The sequence below is a fragment of the Notolepis coatsorum genome (genome assembly GCF_963971535.1).
Source record: "Notolepis coatsorum genome assembly, chromosome: 10".
In the NCBI taxonomy this organism is placed as follows: Eukaryota; Metazoa; Chordata; class Actinopteri; order Aulopiformes; family Paralepididae; genus Notolepis; species Notolepis coatsorum.
In genome coordinates this window covers 77,177,986-77,200,371 of record NC_140174.1, presented here as the reverse complement: position 1 = coordinate 77,200,371, position 22,386 = coordinate 77,177,986, and the positions used below count along the sequence as shown (strand labels likewise).

The 22,386-nt window shown below is 43.0% G+C and overlaps 1 protein-coding gene across 1 annotated transcript; it reads right to left on the bottom strand.

Moving 5' to 3' along the window:
* Positions 1-4,077: 4,077 nt before the first annotated feature.
* On the bottom strand, positions 4,078-13,956 carry LOC311235318 (large ribosomal subunit protein eL19). The gene is made up of 6 exons (XM_084322746.1): positions 13,918-13,956; positions 11,385-11,491; positions 11,150-11,272; positions 10,516-10,636; positions 6,572-6,682; positions 4,078-4,289 (listed from the first exon to the last, which is right to left on the bottom strand). The coding sequence occupies exons 1-6, from the start codon at positions 13,920-13,922 to the stop codon at positions 4,163-4,165; spliced, it is 594 nt and encodes a 197-aa protein (XP_084178872.1). The 5' UTR covers positions 13,923-13,956; the 3' UTR covers positions 4,078-4,162.
* Positions 13,957-22,386: the final 8,430 nt, after the last annotated feature.

Sequence of the window (22,386 nt, the reverse complement as noted above, 5' to 3'; positions counted from 1 at the left end):
ATGAATTTCAAAGATACCCAGTGTACAATATGGGTTTAACACAGCTTTACAGTGTGGTCTGGAAGCTCGGAGTTGCTAATAAACAGTTTAAATCATTGTTACTCCACGAGTGGTACTCACAGAGCGAGCCGTGTATTTCCGCCTGTAATGCCTGGACCATACAGGCAGCCAAATGCCTGGTGCGCATGCGCGGTGACACTAATGGCGGAAATACACGGCTCGCTCTGTGAGTACCACTCGTGGAGTAACAATGATTTAAACTGTTTATTAGAAACTCCGAGCTTCCAGACCAAACTGTAAAGCTGTGTTAAACCCATATTGTACGCTGGGTATCTTTGAAATTCATATCTGATATATTTTTGACACACCCCCACGCCCGCGTTCACGCTTGGTTGGTATTTTCTAAAGTGGTCGCGTCCCATGAGCAAGTGACTGCGGTCACAAAAGCCCCAGGCTTGTAAACCACAGTCACGAAAGGGGCTAGGGGAATAGTACAGTAGGTACGCATATTTAAGGGGACCGCAAGGATGGTGTACCGGTCGGTGGTGTCCAACCGATTATAGTGGGCCGGTCTGGGCCAAAAAAATAAATGGACCTCCCTAATTTCTAAACCCTGGCTACGGCCCGACTCATGCTAATATGTCATGTTCTACGATACCCATTTCAGCGTGCATGTGTGCGAGGCTCGCTCTCGCATTATTATTAGGCTCGCTCTCGCATTATTATTATTTCTACCCTACGCTCATAACTAGCGTAGGCAGGGGTGGTCAGTGGCCAATCAGAGCAACGCGGAAGGACTTGCTTGTGGAAAGTATAGACGCTGCCGGGACGGCAACCTTTTAAAGTGGGGGTGTATGTAACCTGAGGTACACTAGGACCCAGGAGTTCTCTGGCCAGGTACTGCCAGCCTTGAAAAGGAAGTCCTGTGAGACTTTGACCAAACTCACGTTTGTTCTCGTCAGCTGGCATTTACACTGCAGGTGGCTTGTATCCTTTCGGCAAGCAACAAGCCCTTCCGCGTTGCTCTGATTGGCCGAGCGCGCGCATGCGCATGAGCCGCGACAAGCCCCTCAGCCAGGCAGGAATACTAAGCTCCGCTTAACACAATTTATACAAATGGAAGTATTGATTTCGCCATAACGAATCATTAAAGAAATATACCGTTAACTGGAATGTTGTTTTTTTTACACATGTTGGATTATGTAATTGGTTTGTCATGACAAACCAATAAAAAATCGCGAATTAACGGTGGCTACAACACACAGTAACTACATGCATCATTGTTTACAATGAACGGTGGGGCTAATCGAAAGGACTGGACACGGACGCGTTAAACAGCAATCCCAAAGGTCAGTGAATACCACGATCACAACACCAGAGGGAGCTCCACAAATCATGTTAAACCCAGATTCGGCTCAAATAAGGGACTAAACACGTTTCGCAATTATGCCACATCAATGTGGAACGCCCTACCCAAAGCTGTAAAGGAATGTGGATCACTACCCACTTTCAAAACCTCTCTCAAGGGACACCTACGGGAGACTGCAATTCAAAACTGGCCCCTGTAAATATCCGAACCCAACCCCCTCCAATGTACAGTCATTTACCTAGTATGGTTTTGTCAATATAGTCCAATGTACAATTTTGTTTGTTTGTACAGTGTCTCCCCCCCCCCCCCCTCAATGTACAGTTTTGCTTGTTTATACAGTGTGTCTCCTCCCCCCAACCACCTCCAATGTAAATTACCCAGTATGGTTGTCAATATCCCAATGTACCCAACCCCCCCCACCCAACCTCCTCCAATGTACAGTTTCTACGTCAAATGTATACTCCCTTTTCTTGACTCCTTCTGTATCACAAACAGTACTGTATTTGCAAATCTGGTATGTCATAAATGTATAGATGTAGCAGTACTGACTATCTGTATGTCATATTATGTCCTGATGAATTGAAAATGGGGGACCCTGATGTAAACAAGACGAAAGTCTTTCTCTGGTCTGCATCCCCTTAACAATTGTGTGTATTGAGCTGTACTGTATTGTACCCATTCTGCAATCTGTTAATAAAGTTTTCAATCAATCAATCAATCACGGTGGTGTAGTGGTTAACACTGTCGCCTCACAGCAAGAAGGTCCAGGGTTTGATTCCCGCTTGGGGACCAGGTTTCCATGATGCCAGTTACCCAGGTGGGGTATCTCCCAGGCCTTTCTGTGTGGAGTTTGCATGTTCTCCCCGTGCTCGCAAGGGTTTCCCCCCGATAAGATAAACCCAATGGAAAAACATGCACAACAATAGATCGCTAACGCTGTGGCGTCCTTGACGAAGACGGACAGGAGCACTTGGATTGGTCCCCTGGCGCGGCTCACGTTGACGCCTGTCTGCTCCCGGCTGCCCTTGGGGGGGAAGGACGACGGGATGGGTTAATCGCAGATACGAATTGCATGCATGCATCGCATGTGTGCCGATTGATGACCTCTGAGCAGGTCCTAAATTATTATTAATTATTATTATATTAATCAATCAATCAATCAATCAATCAAATATAAGTCTGGTTCTGTTTGTTTGTGTCTGTAGATTGTTGGTGAACAACTAACTTTAGGTTAGTTTAACTTGTCCGTGTCCAGTCCTTTCGATTAGCCCCACTTAAGAGCCACCGGCAGCAGTGGCCCATCACGGCAGCAACATTACTTTTAAACGATATATTCACTACCAACATCCATACAACAGAAAATAATTATTCTGGCAGGCGTTACAGCAGCGAAAAAGCTTATCGCTATGAAATGGAAACCTGTGGGTCACCCATCGCATGAGTTATTCTGACAGACTTCTACAATACCCCATAATGAAACATTCAGAAATGGACATTTATTGAAAATAAACAAATACCCTTTGCTGCGAGACTCAAAAGCACTCTTCTGACCGGGGCGAAGGTTCATCTTCCCAACAGGACGACAAGACTAAGCACACAGCAAAGACAACACAGGAGTGGCTTTGGGGAAAAGTCTGAACGTTTTGAGCAGCCTAGCCAGAGTCTGGACTTGAACCCAATCAACCTCTCTAGAGGCTTGGAAATTGCTGTGAAGCAACGCACCCCATTTCCAACCTGACAGGGGTTAAAGGAACACTTGACCCCAGACATTATAATGGAACTCATGAGTTTGTGGTCTCAACATAGGAAGTCGGGTACATGATAGGTTTGGCGTTCCAAGTGGTTGAAGTTGTGAGGACAGCTTCTATGCGGTCATACTTTCCGAATGCACTGTAAACAGTGATGTTATACAGAATGCATACTTTTAAGTACAACTAATAAAAGATACTAAAGTGCACTATGCGGTTTCAAGGGATGTAGATTTGTCTACATTTACAACCTGCAATTAGTTTACAAACCATTTTCTAAAGTTTTTTTTGTATCCCCCCCCCCCCGTCACATGAAGACTGTCACATGCTTTCCTCCGACGCATGTGCAGCCAGCGCAGATTCTCACCGGGAGAGTGTAACGTGCGGAAGGTCACACTACCTCACTCCAGATCCTACCCTCGCTGTGCAGGCGCCCCGACCGAACTGTAGGGGTCGCTGTCCACAACGCCCAGGACCCACCCATCAGCTTTCGCACCCCTAACACTGCCAATTGTGTTAGTATGAACGACCAGCCAAGCTGATCGCAACGCCGAGAGCTGGATTCGAAGCCAGCATCTCCAGCGTTGATGGCGAGCGCCTTGACCACTACACGACCTAGCCGCTCCCTTCTATACACCTACAATGATTCTATTTTATGTCATAAATTATCAAATTATTTTGAGGGACTGAACGGGTCATGAAATTAGAAAGTGTGGCCCCTGCCAAAATGTTAGTCTTGATCTCAAACCATCTCATCTGTGAGCATTTCCATTTCCTTTGGCGTACACAACCTACATGAATCTGGAAGTTAAAAGAACCAAGCACTGAACTTTGCTGCTGTACTAAAAGTTGTGTAGTAGCAGCACTTAACTGAGCTACATTTGACATAAGTGTTAATATAAGATTGATGTCCAATATAAAATATAATTACCTTCCAACAATAACGGGCCTCAACACAGGTTGGTAATACTCAAAACACAATAACAGATCCTCGTGTCCAAATTTATTAATATTGAAAAGGGGAGGGGGGAACAGAGGGGAGGAATCATTTCTTTGACGTTTCCTCCTCCTTTGCCAGGTTCTTGATGACCTCCTCTTTCTTGGCCAGGAGACGCTCTTCTCTGCGCCTGCGGGCCTCCTTCGTCTTGAAGCGGCGGGCTTCTGCCTGGTCGCTGGATAGGAAGGAGGAGACATGGTATGAGCACCGGACTGGATAAAGTTAATCTCAACACAGAAAGTCTTAACCGTACAACGATAGTTGGCCCTCAAGCAGAGAATAGACTTGGAAAAACATCTGTTTATTTTCAATGGAGACCCTGTTTTTCAGTCTTATGGCATTGTGCTAATCTAGTTTAACCTAAATCTCATCAACTGGCCAATGAATGGGCTAGTTGTAGTTCTTTTTCTGGGTACTTGAGTTGGCTGCAGCTCTGTCAACTGCAATCAAACCCAACAGGGCAACGATAGGCAATCAATGTAATGAAGCAGCTAATATCCCTTGATATCCAACAGGTAGTTAGAAGTAGAAAAACGTTAGCACCGCGGTATCGCTGTTACATCACGCCCACCGCAGAGTTAGGCTGAATACCGCATCGCCGCTGTTTTTTTATAATAATAAAGTACCCTGCTCTCGTTGGGCTTGCGGCTCTGCAGATATACCCTACTCCTGTCGAGGTTCCAAGCGACCCTATTGGGTACCAGAAAAGTCACGTGAAACACTGCAGACCACTGACTAGTCAGAAGAGACGCGTCACACGTTGGAGCGTCCTGCAGTGTTTTACCACCAATCGGCAAGCGCGTATTAGTTTTTTACGTCCTGAATGTCAGCCATTGATCAGAGCTCACAGCACGGCTAATAACGTTAGCTCCCCGCCGGAGTGGATTACCATCGCTCCTCAGGAGTACTAAACGAGGCATAATGATTTTACTGCAACGAATGTTATAATAAAATCCCTTCGTTCTATACACTCGTCTGATTGAAATCTTTATTAACAGACCGCAGAATGGGCACGACTCAGCACGCTCTGAGCAAAGAAAGGAACCGAGATATGAATTGAGTAATGCTTGCCTTGCTATGGTCCGGTAAATACGCTGATGTTATTGAACGTGTAACTATATAACGTTAATGCCACAAAACGAATGCCTTTGTTAATCATAAGTAGTAACTTTATAATAATAAGAAGAAGAAAGGGTCGGGGGGGGTAACCGCCGGGCGCTACCAGCCTGCCACCCCTGCCACCGAGTGAACGGCGCACGACCAGAGGGGAGACTTCAAATCCGTGTTTCACTTTCAATAACGAATGCGTGCTTGCCGAATCCCAAACAATATTCATGCTGCAAAGTCATCCTCTAAAGATAGACATTTAGACTAGAGGCAGGCTATATGCTATAAAGAGTAGACTACTAAAAATAAATAAAAATGCATTAAAACCGCCGCGGTAGGAAATATTTTGCAAATTTGTGCAGTAAGGAAAACATCAATACCGCGGCAGCTCTAGCTACAGGAGACGCATAACTGGCATTGGAATGACGAGTGCCACTGTAGCTCGGACTTGAGAACATTTAGTGAAATCGGCATCCTTTGAATAGACAAAAATGGAGTGATGGAGAAAAAAAAAGAAGAGTATCCCAACTGGACTAACTGCTGAATTATTACTTCAGTCAACGTTGAGTCCGATCTGAAGATTCAAAGCTTGGTAACACTGAATGTATTTAAGGCTATGGTGAAGCCTCTTGTAACCACATTTTCTGTGTGCAAATGTTTTATCAGACCATTTTGTAACGTTATAGACATGTCTATGTGTGTATGTTGAAACTTTGTGTTGCTGCTATTCTTGGCCAGGTCTCCCTTGTGAAAGAGATCCTGGATCTCAATTGGGACAAACCTGGTTAAATAAAGGCTAAATAAATAAAAATGTAGTGCGCAAAATATTTGCCATCCATGGTAACCGTTCATGATTAAAGACATTATTCAGACTAGTATGTGTGAACTAGGGCTGGGTATCGTTTGAAAAATGTAAGACACCAGTGCCAATACAGATACAATAGGATTAGATAAATACCAAAACACTTTTCTGATGCCTTACTTTGCCAGGTAATGAGTGTTCTGTATGGGCCAGTCAGAGGATTTGTACGAGTTTGGATTGGTTGAACACAGAAACAGCCAATCACCAACCTTATAAACTTACTTGATTAACTAACTTGGGTATTGAAATTTGGTATTTAATGAGCATTTTTTGCTAGTTGATCAATACCATGAAAGTATCATTTTGATACCCAGCCGTAGTGTAAACACAATGAAGACTAACATACACTTACAGTAACACCTCTAAACAAGTTACATGTAGGCTACTACAAAAACAGGAAGCCCATATTTGGCCAATTTCCCATCAGGAGCAGTGTATTTTCTACCATCTTCTGATTTGGAAACATAAAATTAGAAACGATAACTTACGTCAAGACCTTTCTGCGAGCCTTGTCTGCCTTCAGTTTGTGTATGTGCTCCATGAGGATGCGCTTGTTCTTGAAGACATTACCCTTGGCCCTCAGGTACAGACTGTGATACCTGGAGAGGGGAAAAAGATCCACGTCACGCTGGGCTGCCATCAGAAACCCTGCAGAACTTCCTATTGGTCCACCCCATAAAGAGTTGACTCGTCTACTCTTTTTGGCCCACCCCTAAACTACATTGTGTACAACTACATAGTCAACGGACCAACTCCAAAAAGTGTCCCTCGATGACATCAAATTCAAGTCTTAGATGGTCAAATTTTCATCTTAGGGAGATAGTGGTCTTATGTTTATAGATACTGACTTTAGCTGTCTGAGATCATAATAGCACAATCCAAGTTCTGTTTTAGGGTGGATTCTCTCTTTAGGTAGAGTTGACTCCTGGTTAGCAAATCAGGAGTCAATGCTGAGGGGGGGAAATGGATATGAGGGAAGCCCTTTCCTAAGAAATCAACGGTCAAGTCAGTTGCAGCCCTCACCAAAGCCATGCATTTCGGAATGTTGGAAGAGTCAGTGTTCGGGTAACAACCGATTTTCTTGATGAATTACAGATTCAAGATGGCGGGTTGATGAGGGAAGAGGACGAAATCTCTCTCCCTCTCGAACGCAGTGAGCGCTCCGTAAAATATAATCATGAACGACTGGAATAAAAAAAAAAATAGGTTTACTACTTACACTGTAGTTGTCTCCTTAATACTGTAGTTGTTCATTAATGTTACCTAAATGTCATAAGTGAAGTATAGAAACAACTCACCAAAACTTACTATTGCACAACTGATTTGACCAAAAAAATCCTCCAAGGGGGGTCCCCTCCCTTGCCTGACCATGGCATTTAGTGAAATTATGCTACTGCTCTAGGGGCTGAGCCCCCCTAAAGGTCTGATGCTAGAACCGCCCCAGTCCCAGGCCTTTCTGTGTGGAGTTTGCATGTTCTCCCCGTGCTCGCAAGGGTTGCCCCCCCCCCCCGATAAGATAAACCCAATGGAAAAACATGCACAACAACAGATCGCTAACGCTGTGGCGTCCTTGGCGAAGACGGACAGGATTGGTCCCCGGGGGGGGGCGGCTCACGTTGACGCCCTATCTGCTCCCGGCTGCCCATGGGGGGGAAGGACGACGGGATGGGTTAGGCGCAGAGACTCAATCGCATCGGCGACTGAGAAAAAGACAATGCATGTGTGTGTGTATCCCGGTGTGTGTGCCGCTCCAATTGCATGTCCAGTTTGTTGCATGCCGAATAAAGACCCCCTAAAGAGGTCCTGCATTATTATTATTAGGGATGCACAGATATGAAAATTTGCCACCGATACCGATTGTTCAACTAACACAATCGGCCGATACCGATATTTGTGGCAAAATTTAACAAAGAAAGTGTAATATTTTTTTTTGTAATATATATTTTTTTTTTTTATGAAACTACTGTATATTTGTGTTACAAATTGTGCTCACCGATAACATAGGCCTCTTTACTTACTTAAAAAAAGGAAACATCAAGAAATAGCACTATCTCTCTCCCAGTATGGTCTGCCGGGCTGCAGCTAGATACTGTCGTCTCAACCAGAGCTATCAACCAATGAAATTTAGATTGACAATCGATTCTGCCAATTACGTCACACCGCTTGCACCCGCCTCTGCTGTTACCACCAATCGGCAAGCGCGTATACATTTTTTACTTCCGCTTTTGTCCGCCATTGATTTTGACAAGTTTTCTACAACAACAAACGGCGGCGCAGCCGACGTTTAGCTTTTAGCTCTGCAGGATGACTAAATGAGGCATAATGATTTTACTGCAACGAATGTTATAATAAAACAAAGCCTTTCTATACATGTCTGATTGAAAACTTTATTAACAGATTGCAGAATGGGTAAAACTCAGGGCTCTATGAGCAATGGAAGGAACTGAGCTAGTATGAACGAGTATTCTTGCTACGTTCGGGTAAATAATACGCTGATGTTATTGAACGTGTAACACTAACTATATAACGTTAATGCCACAAAACGAATGCATTTGTTAATCATAAGTAGTAACTTTGATGCAGTAGCTTGTGTGTGTGGGCCGGGGGCGGCGTTGTGCAGGTCGCGACTGAACTCTTTTTTGCCTTTTGACGCGACACAAATTGATGGATATTCCGGCTACTGCCATCGGCACATTCGAGCTTATCGGCCGATTGCAGTCAACAACAGTGATGCCAGTAACGCGTTACTAAGTAACGCGTTATTGTAATCCGATTACTTTTCCCCGAAAATAGTAATCTAACGCGTTAATTTTTAAAAGCCAGTAATCTGATTGCAGTTACTTTTCCAAGTGGCTGTGCGTTACTATTTCGTTACTATCTCATCATAAATTCATAATGCAGGCGGAATGCAGTATTTTATTTCGTTTTCGACAGTCAAAAATACACTTTGAGCTGTTTCTTATTTGGGAGTGACGTGGTGTGGCAGTGAAAGGGTTAAATACAAGAATGTGTCCCGCGGCGTGACTGGACACTGTCTGTGAGTGACTCTGCTTTGGTCCAATCACATTCCCCATCCACAGTCTGCGAATCAGAGGTAGAGTAGGGCGGGTCTTCACAGCACGTCATGTGACATATGCGCCAATCGTGTGACAGCAGGGCTCCGTCGTCGGAGAATTCCACCCCAAAACGCTTGGCAAAATTAAAAGTGAAACCGCAAGATGACTTTTGCGGTTTCTGTTCAGAATTCCACCCCAATAGGGATAGGAAACAAAATACTGTCTACCGCTAAAAACAGCACATCCAATTGCATTGAAAGCATCTGGAATCACAACACTAGCCGACGCTTCGACTAGGTACAGGAGGGTTGATGGTGGCAGAGCAAAAGCTCTTATTTGCCAGATTTACAGTTAATTTACATGTTAAGAGACTGATTGTATGTTTATAGAGAGACATTTATAAAAACAATTTAATAGTTACAGTTGATATAATTGAATAGTTCAGCCTGCATTTGTTAGATGTGATACACTGGTTTTGTAAAACCACTGGCTGGCTGCTCTAATGCTGTGAGCATCATAGACTGTTGCTTTACCATACTTGATGGTACAGAAGCTGAAGCACTAGTTTAACAATTTACGTTATGTGCAGAGAAACAAGTTAAAAACAATTTATGCACTTTCAATAAAGCGTTTAAAAAAAACTGTTGGGGGAACGACGACGACTTCGTAACCTAGTTACTTTCAAAGTAACTAAGTTACTCTGATAATCAAGTAATCAGTAAAGTAACTTAGATTACTTTTTAAAGGAGTAATCAGTAATCAGATTACTTTTACAAGTAATCTGTGGCATCACTGGTCAACAAGGCACTTATCGGCCGATACCGATACATCGGTGCACCCCTAATTATTATTACACACATTCAGTTTGTAATTGGTAATTTTTATTTGATGAATGTGGGCACATATGTGAAAATTTACTTGGTTTTATTTCCAATATAAATAAAAAGCAATATACAGGTGGGGGTGGTGGGCAAGTAATGTACTCTTATTCAAATACTAATCCCCCCCATATGATTTTGTTTTTACTTGATAGCAAACGTGAGATAACCCCAACAAGCAAGCTAGCTGGCTGCAGACATTGCGAACAGCCAACGCTAGCAGACCAGGCTAATGTCAAGCATTCATTCTGAAAGTTAACTGATGCTTGAAATGTGTGAACTTAGTGAAACATGGCAAACGTGTCATCAGTTTTAATACGGGTCCCCTCTCAATACACTACAAGGGGTAGTTGCTGGTAAAAACAAGGGAACATATCCTTTTTGATATTCACATAACTATTTCGATTTTCTATAATTTTACAACAATTGGAAAATCGATGCCCATCCCTACTCGGTGGACGCCTGAACACCAGTTAGCCTACTGAAAGCCTGACTCACATGTGCCTGTCGATCTTCTTGGCCTCCCTGTAGCGACGCAGCAGACGCCGCAGGATCCTCATGCGCCGCATCCACGACAGCTTCTCTGGCATGCGAGCGTTGGCCGTACCCTTCCGCTTACCTGGAGGAAACATCACACAGTCAACAACCAATCAGGGGAAGTCAAACTTAATTTACATTACATGTACTGTATTATTTTATAGAATGTATTCCATTTCATTAGCAGGATAAGGCCCCTTGTGGTGTAGCATCTTGTTTTAGATCGATTCCGTTTCTGGATCACACAAGTAGAAAAGGAGTCGTTCAAAAGATTGAGTGGCTAGTTAAGATGGTTAATATACCAATGAGGTTAAAATAGTAAATTATCTGGAAAATTATTCCAGTCGGAAGGAACCTTCAAAATAAATGCCCTTACCAATTTTGGGAGCTGCTTCAGATAACAGTGTATGTGTATGTTGATCAATATGACTCAAACAGCTGCTTCAGATAACATGTATATTGATCATTATGACTCAAAGAGCTGCTTCACATAACAGCACATGTTGATTGATATGGTTCAGATGACATATCTGGTAATTGAAGTAAATGCATGTCTTGTAGGTAGGCCTCTTTAGATAAATAATCCATTACCCACCTACACCCATGTGGCGTCCTTTGCGTCGTGCGAGTGTGTTCTTGCGACAGCGAGCGCGGGAGTGAACAGTCACAGGCTTCCTGATGATCAACCCATCCTTCACCAATTTACGGATCTGCTGACCTACGGGACACAGACTATACAGTCACTTCATGACGCGACTGCCTACATGCTGGCTTACATGACTCATTTGATCAGATTAAAGCAGAGTCCACAGCTTGACAGAAGAACTCACGAGAGTTGGCGTTGGCGATCTCATTGGTCTCGTTGGGGTCCAGCCACACCTTCTTCTTACCGCAGCGCAAGACGCTGGACGCCAAGCGTTTCTGGAGCCTGAGCATGCTGGTTAGAGAAGGAGTATTCTGTTCTTTAAAAGGAGACATGTTATGGAAATGGGTTTGGCAGGTTTTGCCTACCATTTGTATGCATTTGGTCTGAAATGTAATTTAGGCACTGGGGAAAATGACATGTACTCTGCTCCTTGCCGTTTGGCCAGGGTTTGTCTTCAGTCTTCAGATTAACAAGCTGTTCAGGATCGTTTCCCCTCAATGATGTCACAATGGGATGCATTTTTTTTTTTTTTTATCTTTTCCCCCCCTCCTTTTTCCTCAAATTTTCTCCCATCCCAATGTTAGTCGTTATGCCAATTCCCAATCCCCTTCCTGGTCGCTGCGCACTTACCCCCCCCAGTCGGTCTGGGAGAGTGGAGGCTATCACGTGCTTCCTCCGACACACGTCTAGCCAATCAGCTTCTTTTCACCTGGCAGCGCGGACTCTCACTGAGAGGGTGTAAAGTGTGGAAGGATCACACTACCCCCCTTAGATCCGCGCTGAGCAGGCGCCCCGACCTAACTGTAGGAGTCGCTGGTTACAACGACCCGGACCCACCCCTCCAGCTTTCCCACCCTCTAATACTGCCAATTGTATTAGTGTGAACGGCCAGCCAAGCTGGTGACAACGCCGGGAGCAGGCGAATCCAGCGTTGGTGACGAACGCAATCTCCGCTACGCCACCTGACCGCCCTATGGGGTTTGTTTTGATTAATCAATTAGCTGCACTTGAGCCAGGAACACCATCTAATGTACTGCCAAGTTTGAAAATATATATATATATATTTTACTCTTGGGTGTGGGGTAGCCAGACAGGGAAGGAAACAATTAATGTACAGTATAGTTTGGTGTGCATTAGAGCAACCAAAGGCACTGTATCCAATTAAAATACAAGGGAAGAAAGGTGGCGCTTGAAAATAAATAATTGTATTCTTTGCAAAACATGTTCTACGGATTCAAGGAAGTTGCATAAAAATTGTTGAAGATACATATGTCCCTTTTAGGTGGATCATTGCAATAAAACACATAATTCGAGAAGACAAAATTTGTGTTTTATAGCTACAATAAATACAGTATTTGTCATCATTGCCAAATTGATGACAGCCCTCTTCTATCTCACTATAAAGACAAATACTAGACATCGAAATGAGTTTAAACAGTTTCCTGATATAAAGGTTTTACATCTGTAATGTTTGTAAACATTAGTCAGTCAGCTTTATTGTCACCTCATAATGTGCAAGACATAGAGAAATTAAATTTAGTTCCCACGGTGTATATAAAAAACGATCTAATAAACAACATACACTATAAAAATAAAGTAACATATGGACAGTATACAGGACTATATATGCAATGTAGACAGTAGCTAAAAAAAAGTTAATGTAAATATAAAGGTAAACGAGAACTTAGTGGTACATACTAAGTATGAATGATAAATAATGGCACTAAAATACTATAATGGCAGTGAGATGATGGATATGGCAGTAAACTGATGTAAACTAAATAAATAAAACTAAATAATGGCAGTAGTAAAGTGGCAGTGAGTTTGTAAAGTGGCAGTGTGTGTGTCAGTTAGGCATTACAAACAATAGCTGAGAATTAAACCATCGCATCCAGTTAGTATGCCAAATGTATATATATATATATATATATATATATTTTTAACTCTTTTTGTATCACAAACAGTACTGCATTTGTAAATCTGGTATGTGATAAATGTATAGATGTAGCAGTACTGTCTATCTGTAGGTCATGTATGTTATGATGAATTTAAAATGGGGGACCATGATGTAAACAAGACGAAAGTCTCTCTCTGGTCTGCATCCCCTTAACAATTGTGTGTATTGAGCGGTACTGTATTTGTACCAATTCTGCAATCCGTTAATAAAATTGTCAATCAAAGTATTAAATACTGTTGCACTATTTGGTTACGGCCACCTGCTTGGTCATGATCCACCATGGCTGTGTGGTGATAGGATATATACACCAAGCTAATTAATACAATTACATAACGTTACAAAATTAGGTGAACTTGGGTTCAACTGGCTAACTTGGGTACTAACGTTAGCTAAAGTCACACGACTACAACTAAGATATGTGTGCTTCTAGGTAGTTTTATCCATGTCTAGTTTTTAGTAGTCTTGACAAAGACTCCGTCATGACAAAATTGGATAATCTGGGATCTCTTGATGCATACATTTAATAACATGAAAACATGTCTGAACAGCTGAGCTCTGGTTCGTCTACACCGACTGGGCCTCAACGAGCCAAACTCAAATTCATGAAAAACGCCGTTATTATTCCTCGTTCATATTCAGAGTGAGTCCGTGTGTTTTATGTCTGCCTAGTCTACCTGTGGTCAAAGTACAAACGAGAAAGCAATTGCAAATGTTGGCCTTAGCATTAAAAAACCGTAAAGCTAAATGGAAGGCCTCTTACCTCATGGTTGAGTCTAGAAATAAGAAGGAAGGAGTTGATGCGTCACATGGAACCTACGATTATATATCGTGACCAATTTACAATATGTGTGGGTAAAAACCTTGAAATTTACACAGACACAGTACGAACAAAAAATTCTTAAGCAGGTCATATGCACTATTCTACACGAATATTGCTGTTGACTTTGCGTTTAGGGTTGTGTTTATTTACAACATTCCATTTAAATGTTATCTCCCGTTCAGGGCAATAATGGTACGTTCCATTTTATTGTACAGTCACCATCAAACCATTAGAGGGCGCTGTTTACTCACATGATCTTTACACTGCCCGTGAATTGATTGATTGATTGATTGATTGATTGATTGAACATTTTATTAACAGATTGCAGAATGGGTACAATACAGCACAGCTCAATACACACAATTGTTAAAGGGATGCAGACCAGAGAAAGACTTTCGTCTTGTTTACATCAGGGTCCCCCATTTTCAATTAATCGTATTTGTTTTCATCATATTTGAATTTGTTACGCTTGCTTGCGGCACTACTATTAACGTTACTAGCTATTTAACGTTACAATACAATCATTATAATTATAATATTATTAAATTACAATAGGCTAACATCAGTCTTGGCTCAATCAGAGATATACCAGGAAATAAAAAACACTATTTGAATTATAATAACACAAGATACTTGTGCCCTAATGATAAAGATAAGTGCTCAATGAAAAAACCCTCTCCCATTGGCAAAATAAAGTCGAACATACCTATAATAAATACTTATACTATGCAATTACACACTACATATGTATATGGGTACACATTGCAAACTTACGTGGCCCATAATGACCCCCAAATAGCATTGCCAACTTCAACAGACCCCATGCCCCTTTGATGTGAGCTCCAGACAGCCTTCACTGTCTACAACTGCCTTACATTGTTATCATTAACCTATCTCAAACATAGTCTACCCATATAACATATATATATAAGTATATATATATATATACATGATAAATGTAAATACACAGTATATATAGCATTATTGTACACACACATCTCTATTATATCCACATCTGCCTGAATATACCTGCATATAATCCTTTTTACATGATTGATTGATTGAAAACTTTATTAACAGATTGCAGAATAGGTACAGTACAGTACAGCTCAATACATACAATTGTTAAGGGGATGCAGACCAGAGAAAGACTTTCGTCTTGTTTACATCAGGGTCCCCCATTTTCAATTCATCATAATATACTGTACACTGTACATTGGAATATTGACAAAGCCATACTTGGTCATTTACTGTACATTGGATGGGGTTGGGTTAGGACATTTGCAGGGGCCAGTTTCGAATTGCAGTCTCCCGTAGGTGTTCTTTGAGAGTGTTTTTGAAAGTGGGTAGTGATTCACATTCCTTTACAGCTTTGGGTAGGGTGTTCCACATTGATGTGGCATAATTGCGAAACGTGTTTAGTCCCTTGTTTTAGCCGAATCTGGGTTTAACATGATTTGTGGAGCTCCCTCTGGTGTTGTGATCGTGGTATTCACTGACCTTTGGGAAGTATTTTGACATGTACATGGGTACCTTGGTCGTGTAGTGTATCTTGTAGACCAGGCCCATTGCAAGTTGCTGTACCTGTATACATCCCATACCTACCTACTACCTTACTATAGTGTATTATACCTGTATCACTGTACATAATACTATTATAACACTGTACATACATCTGAATAGCATTATTGCTGTTCCAGCACGGCGCGGGACCCAACCCCCCCCTCCCCCCTTCCCACCCACAACAACACAGAGGAACAGATCACAAACGGACAATACTTCGAACCTGCCAACATCAATGAAATAACCAACGCCAATGGACTGAACATTTTTCACATTAACATTAACAGCTTAAAAAACAAATTGGATGAAATCAAACAAATATTCATAAATGGTAAGGCAAACATACTGTGCTTCTCAGAAACTAAGCTCGACGATTCTGTAAAAGATCCAGAGATAGAGATTGAGAACTACTCAATAATCAGGAATGATAGGAACAAACATGGAGGTGGTGTCTGTATGTACATACACAAGGACACCAAATTCATCAACAGAAATGACCTGAATCATAAATCAATTGAAACTGTATGGGTGGAAATCCTATTCGAAAGGGCGAAATCCCTACTGGTTGGCACAGTCTACAGGCCGCCAGATCATAGTGGCTTTTATGATACACTGGATGGGTGTTTAGCTGGAGTTGAGGAGGTAGACAAAATTCTTATTGGAGACTGGAACACGGATATGCAACGAAAAGATGCACCCGTCTTCAAGGCCTTCAGTAGGTTTTGTGATCTGCATGGCCTCAGCCAGCTAATCACCCAACCCACACGTGTATGTGAATCAACTCAGACTACCATTGACCTCATTCTGACCTCCGACAAGTCCAAGATCTCAAATAAAGGGGTTATAGCATGTGGGTTAAGTGATCATTATATGATATTCTGTACCCGAAAAAAACTAAAACAAAAGGCTGGCTGCCACAAAACAGTCACATCTAGAGACCTCAAAACCTACTCTAGCGAGGCCTTCAACCTTGAACTGGAGAGTCTGGACTGGTCAGATGAACTCAATGGTACACTGGTTGACGAAACATGGCTTGGTTTCAAAACCAAATTCTCAGCAATACTAAACGACATGGCCCCCCTAAGAACCACCAGGGTAAAAAATCGCGCTGAGCCGTGGATGCACTCCGAAATACTGGCCGCTATGAAAACCAGAGACAAAAAATGCTCTGAGTTTCGTAAAAGTCAGTCAAAGCTTACTAAAAGCACGAGCAGTGAACTCCAAGCCCACGTGACTGAACTCAAACTAGAAAGAAACAGACTAAGAAACGACGTAAACTCCATGATCAAAACTGCAAAAAAGAATTTCATCAATGACAAAACTGAGGAAAACAAAAACAAACCACGTGAACTTTGGAAATTACTCAATAATCAACTAGGATGCAGTAAAAAACTTAAAACCAGATTCTCAAACATAAACATAAAAACTGACAACACGCTCATCACAGACAAGCTGGATGTAGCCAATTACTTAAACATTTTCTTCACAAACATAGCCACAACACTGGTAAACAAACTACCCTCCCACTCAGGGCTTTATGGGGTAGAACACATAGTAGCTTACTACAAAAACCTAGGGGTCCGCAAGGACGACTTCAAGCTGGAAATGGTAACAACAGATGAGGTACTCAATAAACTGAGCGCCCTCCAACCTAACAAGGCCACTGGCCATGACAACATCCCCTCCAAATTCCTCAGAGACTCAGCAGCCGCCATCACACCAATCATCACACACATAATAAACCTCTCCATAAAACAGGGACACGTCCCCAAGGACTTCAAAATTGCGAGGGTGACCCCTCTGCACAAAAAGGGCAGCAAATTAGACCCAGGCAACTACCGCCCTGTTTCTATTCTCACCTCCATCTCGAAAGTCATGGAAAAAATAGTCTACGAACAGGTCGAAAAGTACCTAGCGGAAAAAAATCTAATCTACGAATTCCAATCTGGCTTCAGAACATCCCACTCCACTGACACATGCCTTCTCTATTTGAATGACCACATCAAACAAGAGGTGGACGCAGGCAAATACTGCGGCATGGTCATGCTGGACCTACAAAAGGCCTTTGACACGGTCAATCACTCCATTCTGATTGACAAGCTAAAAGCAATTGGTTTTGATAGTCTATCAGTGAGCTGGATGCAATCCTACCTTGAGGGGAGGGAACAGATGGTGGAGGTAAACGGTACCCTATCCCCCCCCCCTCACAGTGAGCTGTGGTGTTCCACAAGGAAGCATACTAGGACCGCTACTGTTCCTAATTTATGCAAATGACATGTCGTCAGCTTGTGACTGCAACTTGTTCCTGTTTGCGGACGACTCAGCCCTGCTGGTCTCTGACAAGAACAAGTTACAGGTTGAAAAAACCCTCAGCTCGGAACTAGGCAGAATCTGCATATGGCTCGCTGATAACAAACTATCATTACACATGGGCAAAACAGAGTCCATTCTCTTCGGTTCAAATAACAAACTCAGCAAGACCGACGGCTTCTCAGTTACAGTGGGTGACAATATTGTCACAAGGAAAGATGAAATTACCTACCTGGGTTCCATCCTAGAGGCTAATCTCTCCTGTGACAAAATGGCATCCAATGTAATAAAAAAAGTCAACCAACGAACTCGATTCTTGTACCGGATCTCCTCTCTGGTAAACAAGAACACCCTGAAGACTCTGGCAGGAGCACTCATTCAGGGGTACTACGACTATGCTTGCACCTCATGGTACCAAAGCACCTCAAAGGCGCTAAAAACAAAATTACAAACATCTCAAAACAAACTGGTCAGACTACTGCTTGACCTTACTCCTAGAACCCACCTCACCCCTGCCCACTTCGACAACCTAGGATGGCTTAGAGTAGACGACAGAGTACAACAACTTGCAATGGGCCTGGTCTACAAGATACACTACACGACCAAGGTACCCATGTACATGTCAAAATACTTCCCAAAGGTCAGTGAATACCACGATCACAACACCAGAGGGAGCTCCACAAATCATGTTAAACCCAGATTCGGCTCAAATAAGGGACTAAACACGTTTCGCAATTATGCCACATCAATGTGGAACGCCCTACCCAAAGCTGTAAAGGAATGTGGATCACTACCCACTTTCAAAACCTCTCTCAAGGGACACCTACGGGAGACTGCAATTCAACACTGGCCCCTGTAAATATCCTAACCCAACCCCCTCCAATGTACAGTCATTTACCTAGTATGGTTTTGTCAATAGTTCAATGTACAATTGTGTTTGTTTGTACAGTGTCTCCTCCCCCCCCCCCTCAATGTACAGTGTTACTTGTTTATACAGTGTGCCCCCCGCCCCCCCCCCCCCCCCCCCCCAACCACCTCCAATGTAAATTACCCAGTATGGTTGTCAATATCCCAATGTACCCAATCCCCCCCACCCAACCTCCTCCAATGTACAGTTTCTACGTCAAATGTATATACTCCCTTTTCTTGACTCCTTCTGTATCACAAACAGTACTGTATTTGCAAATCTGGTATGTCATAAATGTATAGATGTAGCAGTACTGACTATCTGTATGTCATGTATGTCATATATGTCTATATGAATTGAAAATGGGGGACCCTGATGGAAACAAGACAAACGTCTTTCTCAGGTCTGCATCCCCTTAACAATTGTATGTATTGAGCCGTACTGTATTGTACCCATTCTGCAATCTGTTAAATAAAGTTTTCATTCATTCATTCATTCATGGTATTCATTTATTTATCCTCCTGTTTAATCACTTGTACATTGTAAGTTGCTATTGCATTTTACTGCTACATTTGCACTCTTTGGTTAGATACCAACTTCAACCTCATTGTAGTGTACTTGTGCTGCCTGTCGCCCTGACCGCTGTGGTGATACAATCTTTGGAGCAACTTGTGCTTACACACCTCAAATCAATCACAGACCCTCTCCTGGACCTCCTGCAGTTCGCCTACAGAGCCAACAGGTCTATAGACGACGCTGTCAACATGGCACTCCACTTCGTCCTCCAGCACCCGGACCATCAGTACGGGTTCCCCCCAAGGCTGTGTTCTTTCCCCTCTTCTCTTCTCCTTGTACACCAACAGCTGCACCTCCAGTCACAAGTCCGTCAAGCTCCTGAAGTTCGCGGACGACACCACCCTCATTGGACTCATCTCTGGCAGGGATGAGTCTACCTACAGGTGGGAGATTGACCATCTGGTGACCTGGTGCAGCCAGAACAATCTGGAGCTCAACGCTCTTAAGACACTGGAGATGGTTGTGGACTACAGAAGGACCCAAGCCCCACTCAACCCTATCACCCTGTGTGACTCCCCAGTGGACACTGTGGAGTCCTTCCACTTCTTAGGAACTATCATCTCCCATGACCTCAAGTGGGAGCTGAACATCGGCTGCAATCTGCCATCTCTCCAGGACCTGTACGCCTCCAGAACCCTGAAGTGTGCAGGCAAGATTGTGGCCGACCCCTACCACCCCGGTTGATTGATTGAAAACTTTATTAACAGATTGCAGAATGGGTACAACTACAATACAGTACGGCTCAATACAAAACAAACTGCTAAGAGGATGCAGACCAGAAAAAGACTTTCGTCTTGTTTACATCGGGGTCCCCCATTTTCAATTCATCATGACATTTATGACATACACAACAAACAGATATACAGAACTGTGTAGTAAAAAGAGGTCATAAAAAATACATCCGACATTTACAGGGGCCAGTTTCCTAATTGCAGCCACCCGTAGGTGCTCTTTGAGAGCGGTTTTGATGGAGGGTAGGGATTCACATTCCTTCACGGTTTTGGGTAGGGCGTTCCACATTATTGTTGCATAATTGCAAAACGTGTTTAGTCCCTTGTTTGAGCCAAATCTGGGTTGAACATGATTTGTGGAACTCCCTCTGGTGTTGTAGACGTGGAATTCACTGACCTTTGGGAAGTATTTTGACATGTACATGGGTACCTTAGTCGTGTAGTGTATCTTGTAGACCAGGCCCATTGCAAGTTGCTGTACTCTGTCGTCTACTCTAAGCCATCCTAGGTTGTCAAAATGTGCAGGGGTAAGGTGGGTTTTGTGAGTAAGGCCAAGCAGTAGTCTGACCAGTTTGTTTTGTGATGTTTGTAGCCTTGTTTTAAGGGCCTTTGGGGTGCTTTGGTACCATGAGGTGCAAGCATAGTCGTAGTATCCTTGAATGAGTGCTCCTGTTAGAGTCTTCAAGGTATTCTTGTTTACCAGAGAGGAGATCCGGTACAAGAATCTTGTTCGTTGTTTGACTTTTTTTATTACATTGGTTGCCATTTTGTCACATGAAAGATTTGCCTCTAGGATGGAACCCAGGTAGGTAATTCCATCTTTCCTTGTGACAATAATGTCACCCACTGTAACAGAGAAGCCGTTGGCCTTGCTGAGTTTTCTATTTGATCCAAAGAGAATGAATTCGGTCACAATCTGTTTGAGACACTGGCAGGAGGCTGCGGTCCATCAGGGCCAAAACCTCACGCCACAAGAACAGTTTCTTCCCCTCTGCAGCAAGCCTCATCAACAAGGCTCGGTACCCCCACTGACACCCCCCACTGTATTACATTAACACACCCCTACTGGACTATATACTTGTATATACAATCAAAACATACTTGTTCATACTTCACTATTCATACTTTTGCACACAACTGCCCAATTGCACAGCCCTGATAAATATCCCATCCCACTGTATTGTTATTTTGATTCTAATTAGTGTTGTATGTAACGGTTGTGACAACGTCACCTCAAACTTCAATGCCCCGAGGGAGATTTGAACACGGGTCTGCCACGCCACGTGCAAGAGGTGAATTCACTTCTTTGTACCGTGTCTATGCGTCTTTTGAGGATGTGAGAGTGAGTTTAACCCATAGCACCGCTACTCACCCCAGCCCTTCGTGACTGTGCTTCACGATACCATCCTGGCACTGCTACTCACCCCAGCCCTTCTTGATTGCGCTTCACGATACCATCCGTTACATATATACTTGACCACATCTTGCACAGTTGTACAGCCCTGGCCTTTTTTTTTTTTTTACTTGTATTTATATTCTATTCTATTGTGCTTCTATTTAATTTAGTTTATATCCCATTTTATTTTATTCCACCTTTTTATTTTAGTTGTAGGCCTACAGCCCTGGCCTATTTTTATTTCATAATTAGATTATATTCTATTTCAATCTTAATTTAGTTTATATTCCATTTTATTTTATTCCACCTTTTTATTTTATTATCTGTCCGTTAATGTTGCACCTGAAAACGACCAAATCAAATTCCCCGTATGTGAAAACTACTTGGCAATTTCTTTTATAATGCAGGACCTGTTGCAGAGGTCTTTATTCGGCATGCAACAACACTCAATGTTTTAGCGGTACACACACAGCGGTTAGTTTTTAGCACACACACCGGAACACACACGCATGCATTGTCTCTTTAGAATCGCCGATGCGATTCGTCTCTGCGATTACCCATCCCGTCGTCCTTCACCCCCAAGGGCAGCCGGGAGCAGACAGGCGTCAACGTGAGCCGCGCCAGGGGACCAATCCAAGTGCTCCTGTCCGTCTTCGTCAAGGACGCCACAGCGTTAGCGATCTGTTGTTGTGCATGTTTTTCCATTGGGTTTATCTTATCGGGGGGGAAACCCTTGCAAGCACGGGGAGAACATGCAAACTCCACACAGAAGGGCCTGGGAGATACCCCACCATGGAAACCTGATCCCCAAGCGGGAATCGAACCCTGGACCTTCTTGCTGTGAGGCGACAGCGTTAACCACTACACCACCGTGCCGCCCCTGATTCTGATGATGATACTACATTTGAATCGAATCTTTATGTCTC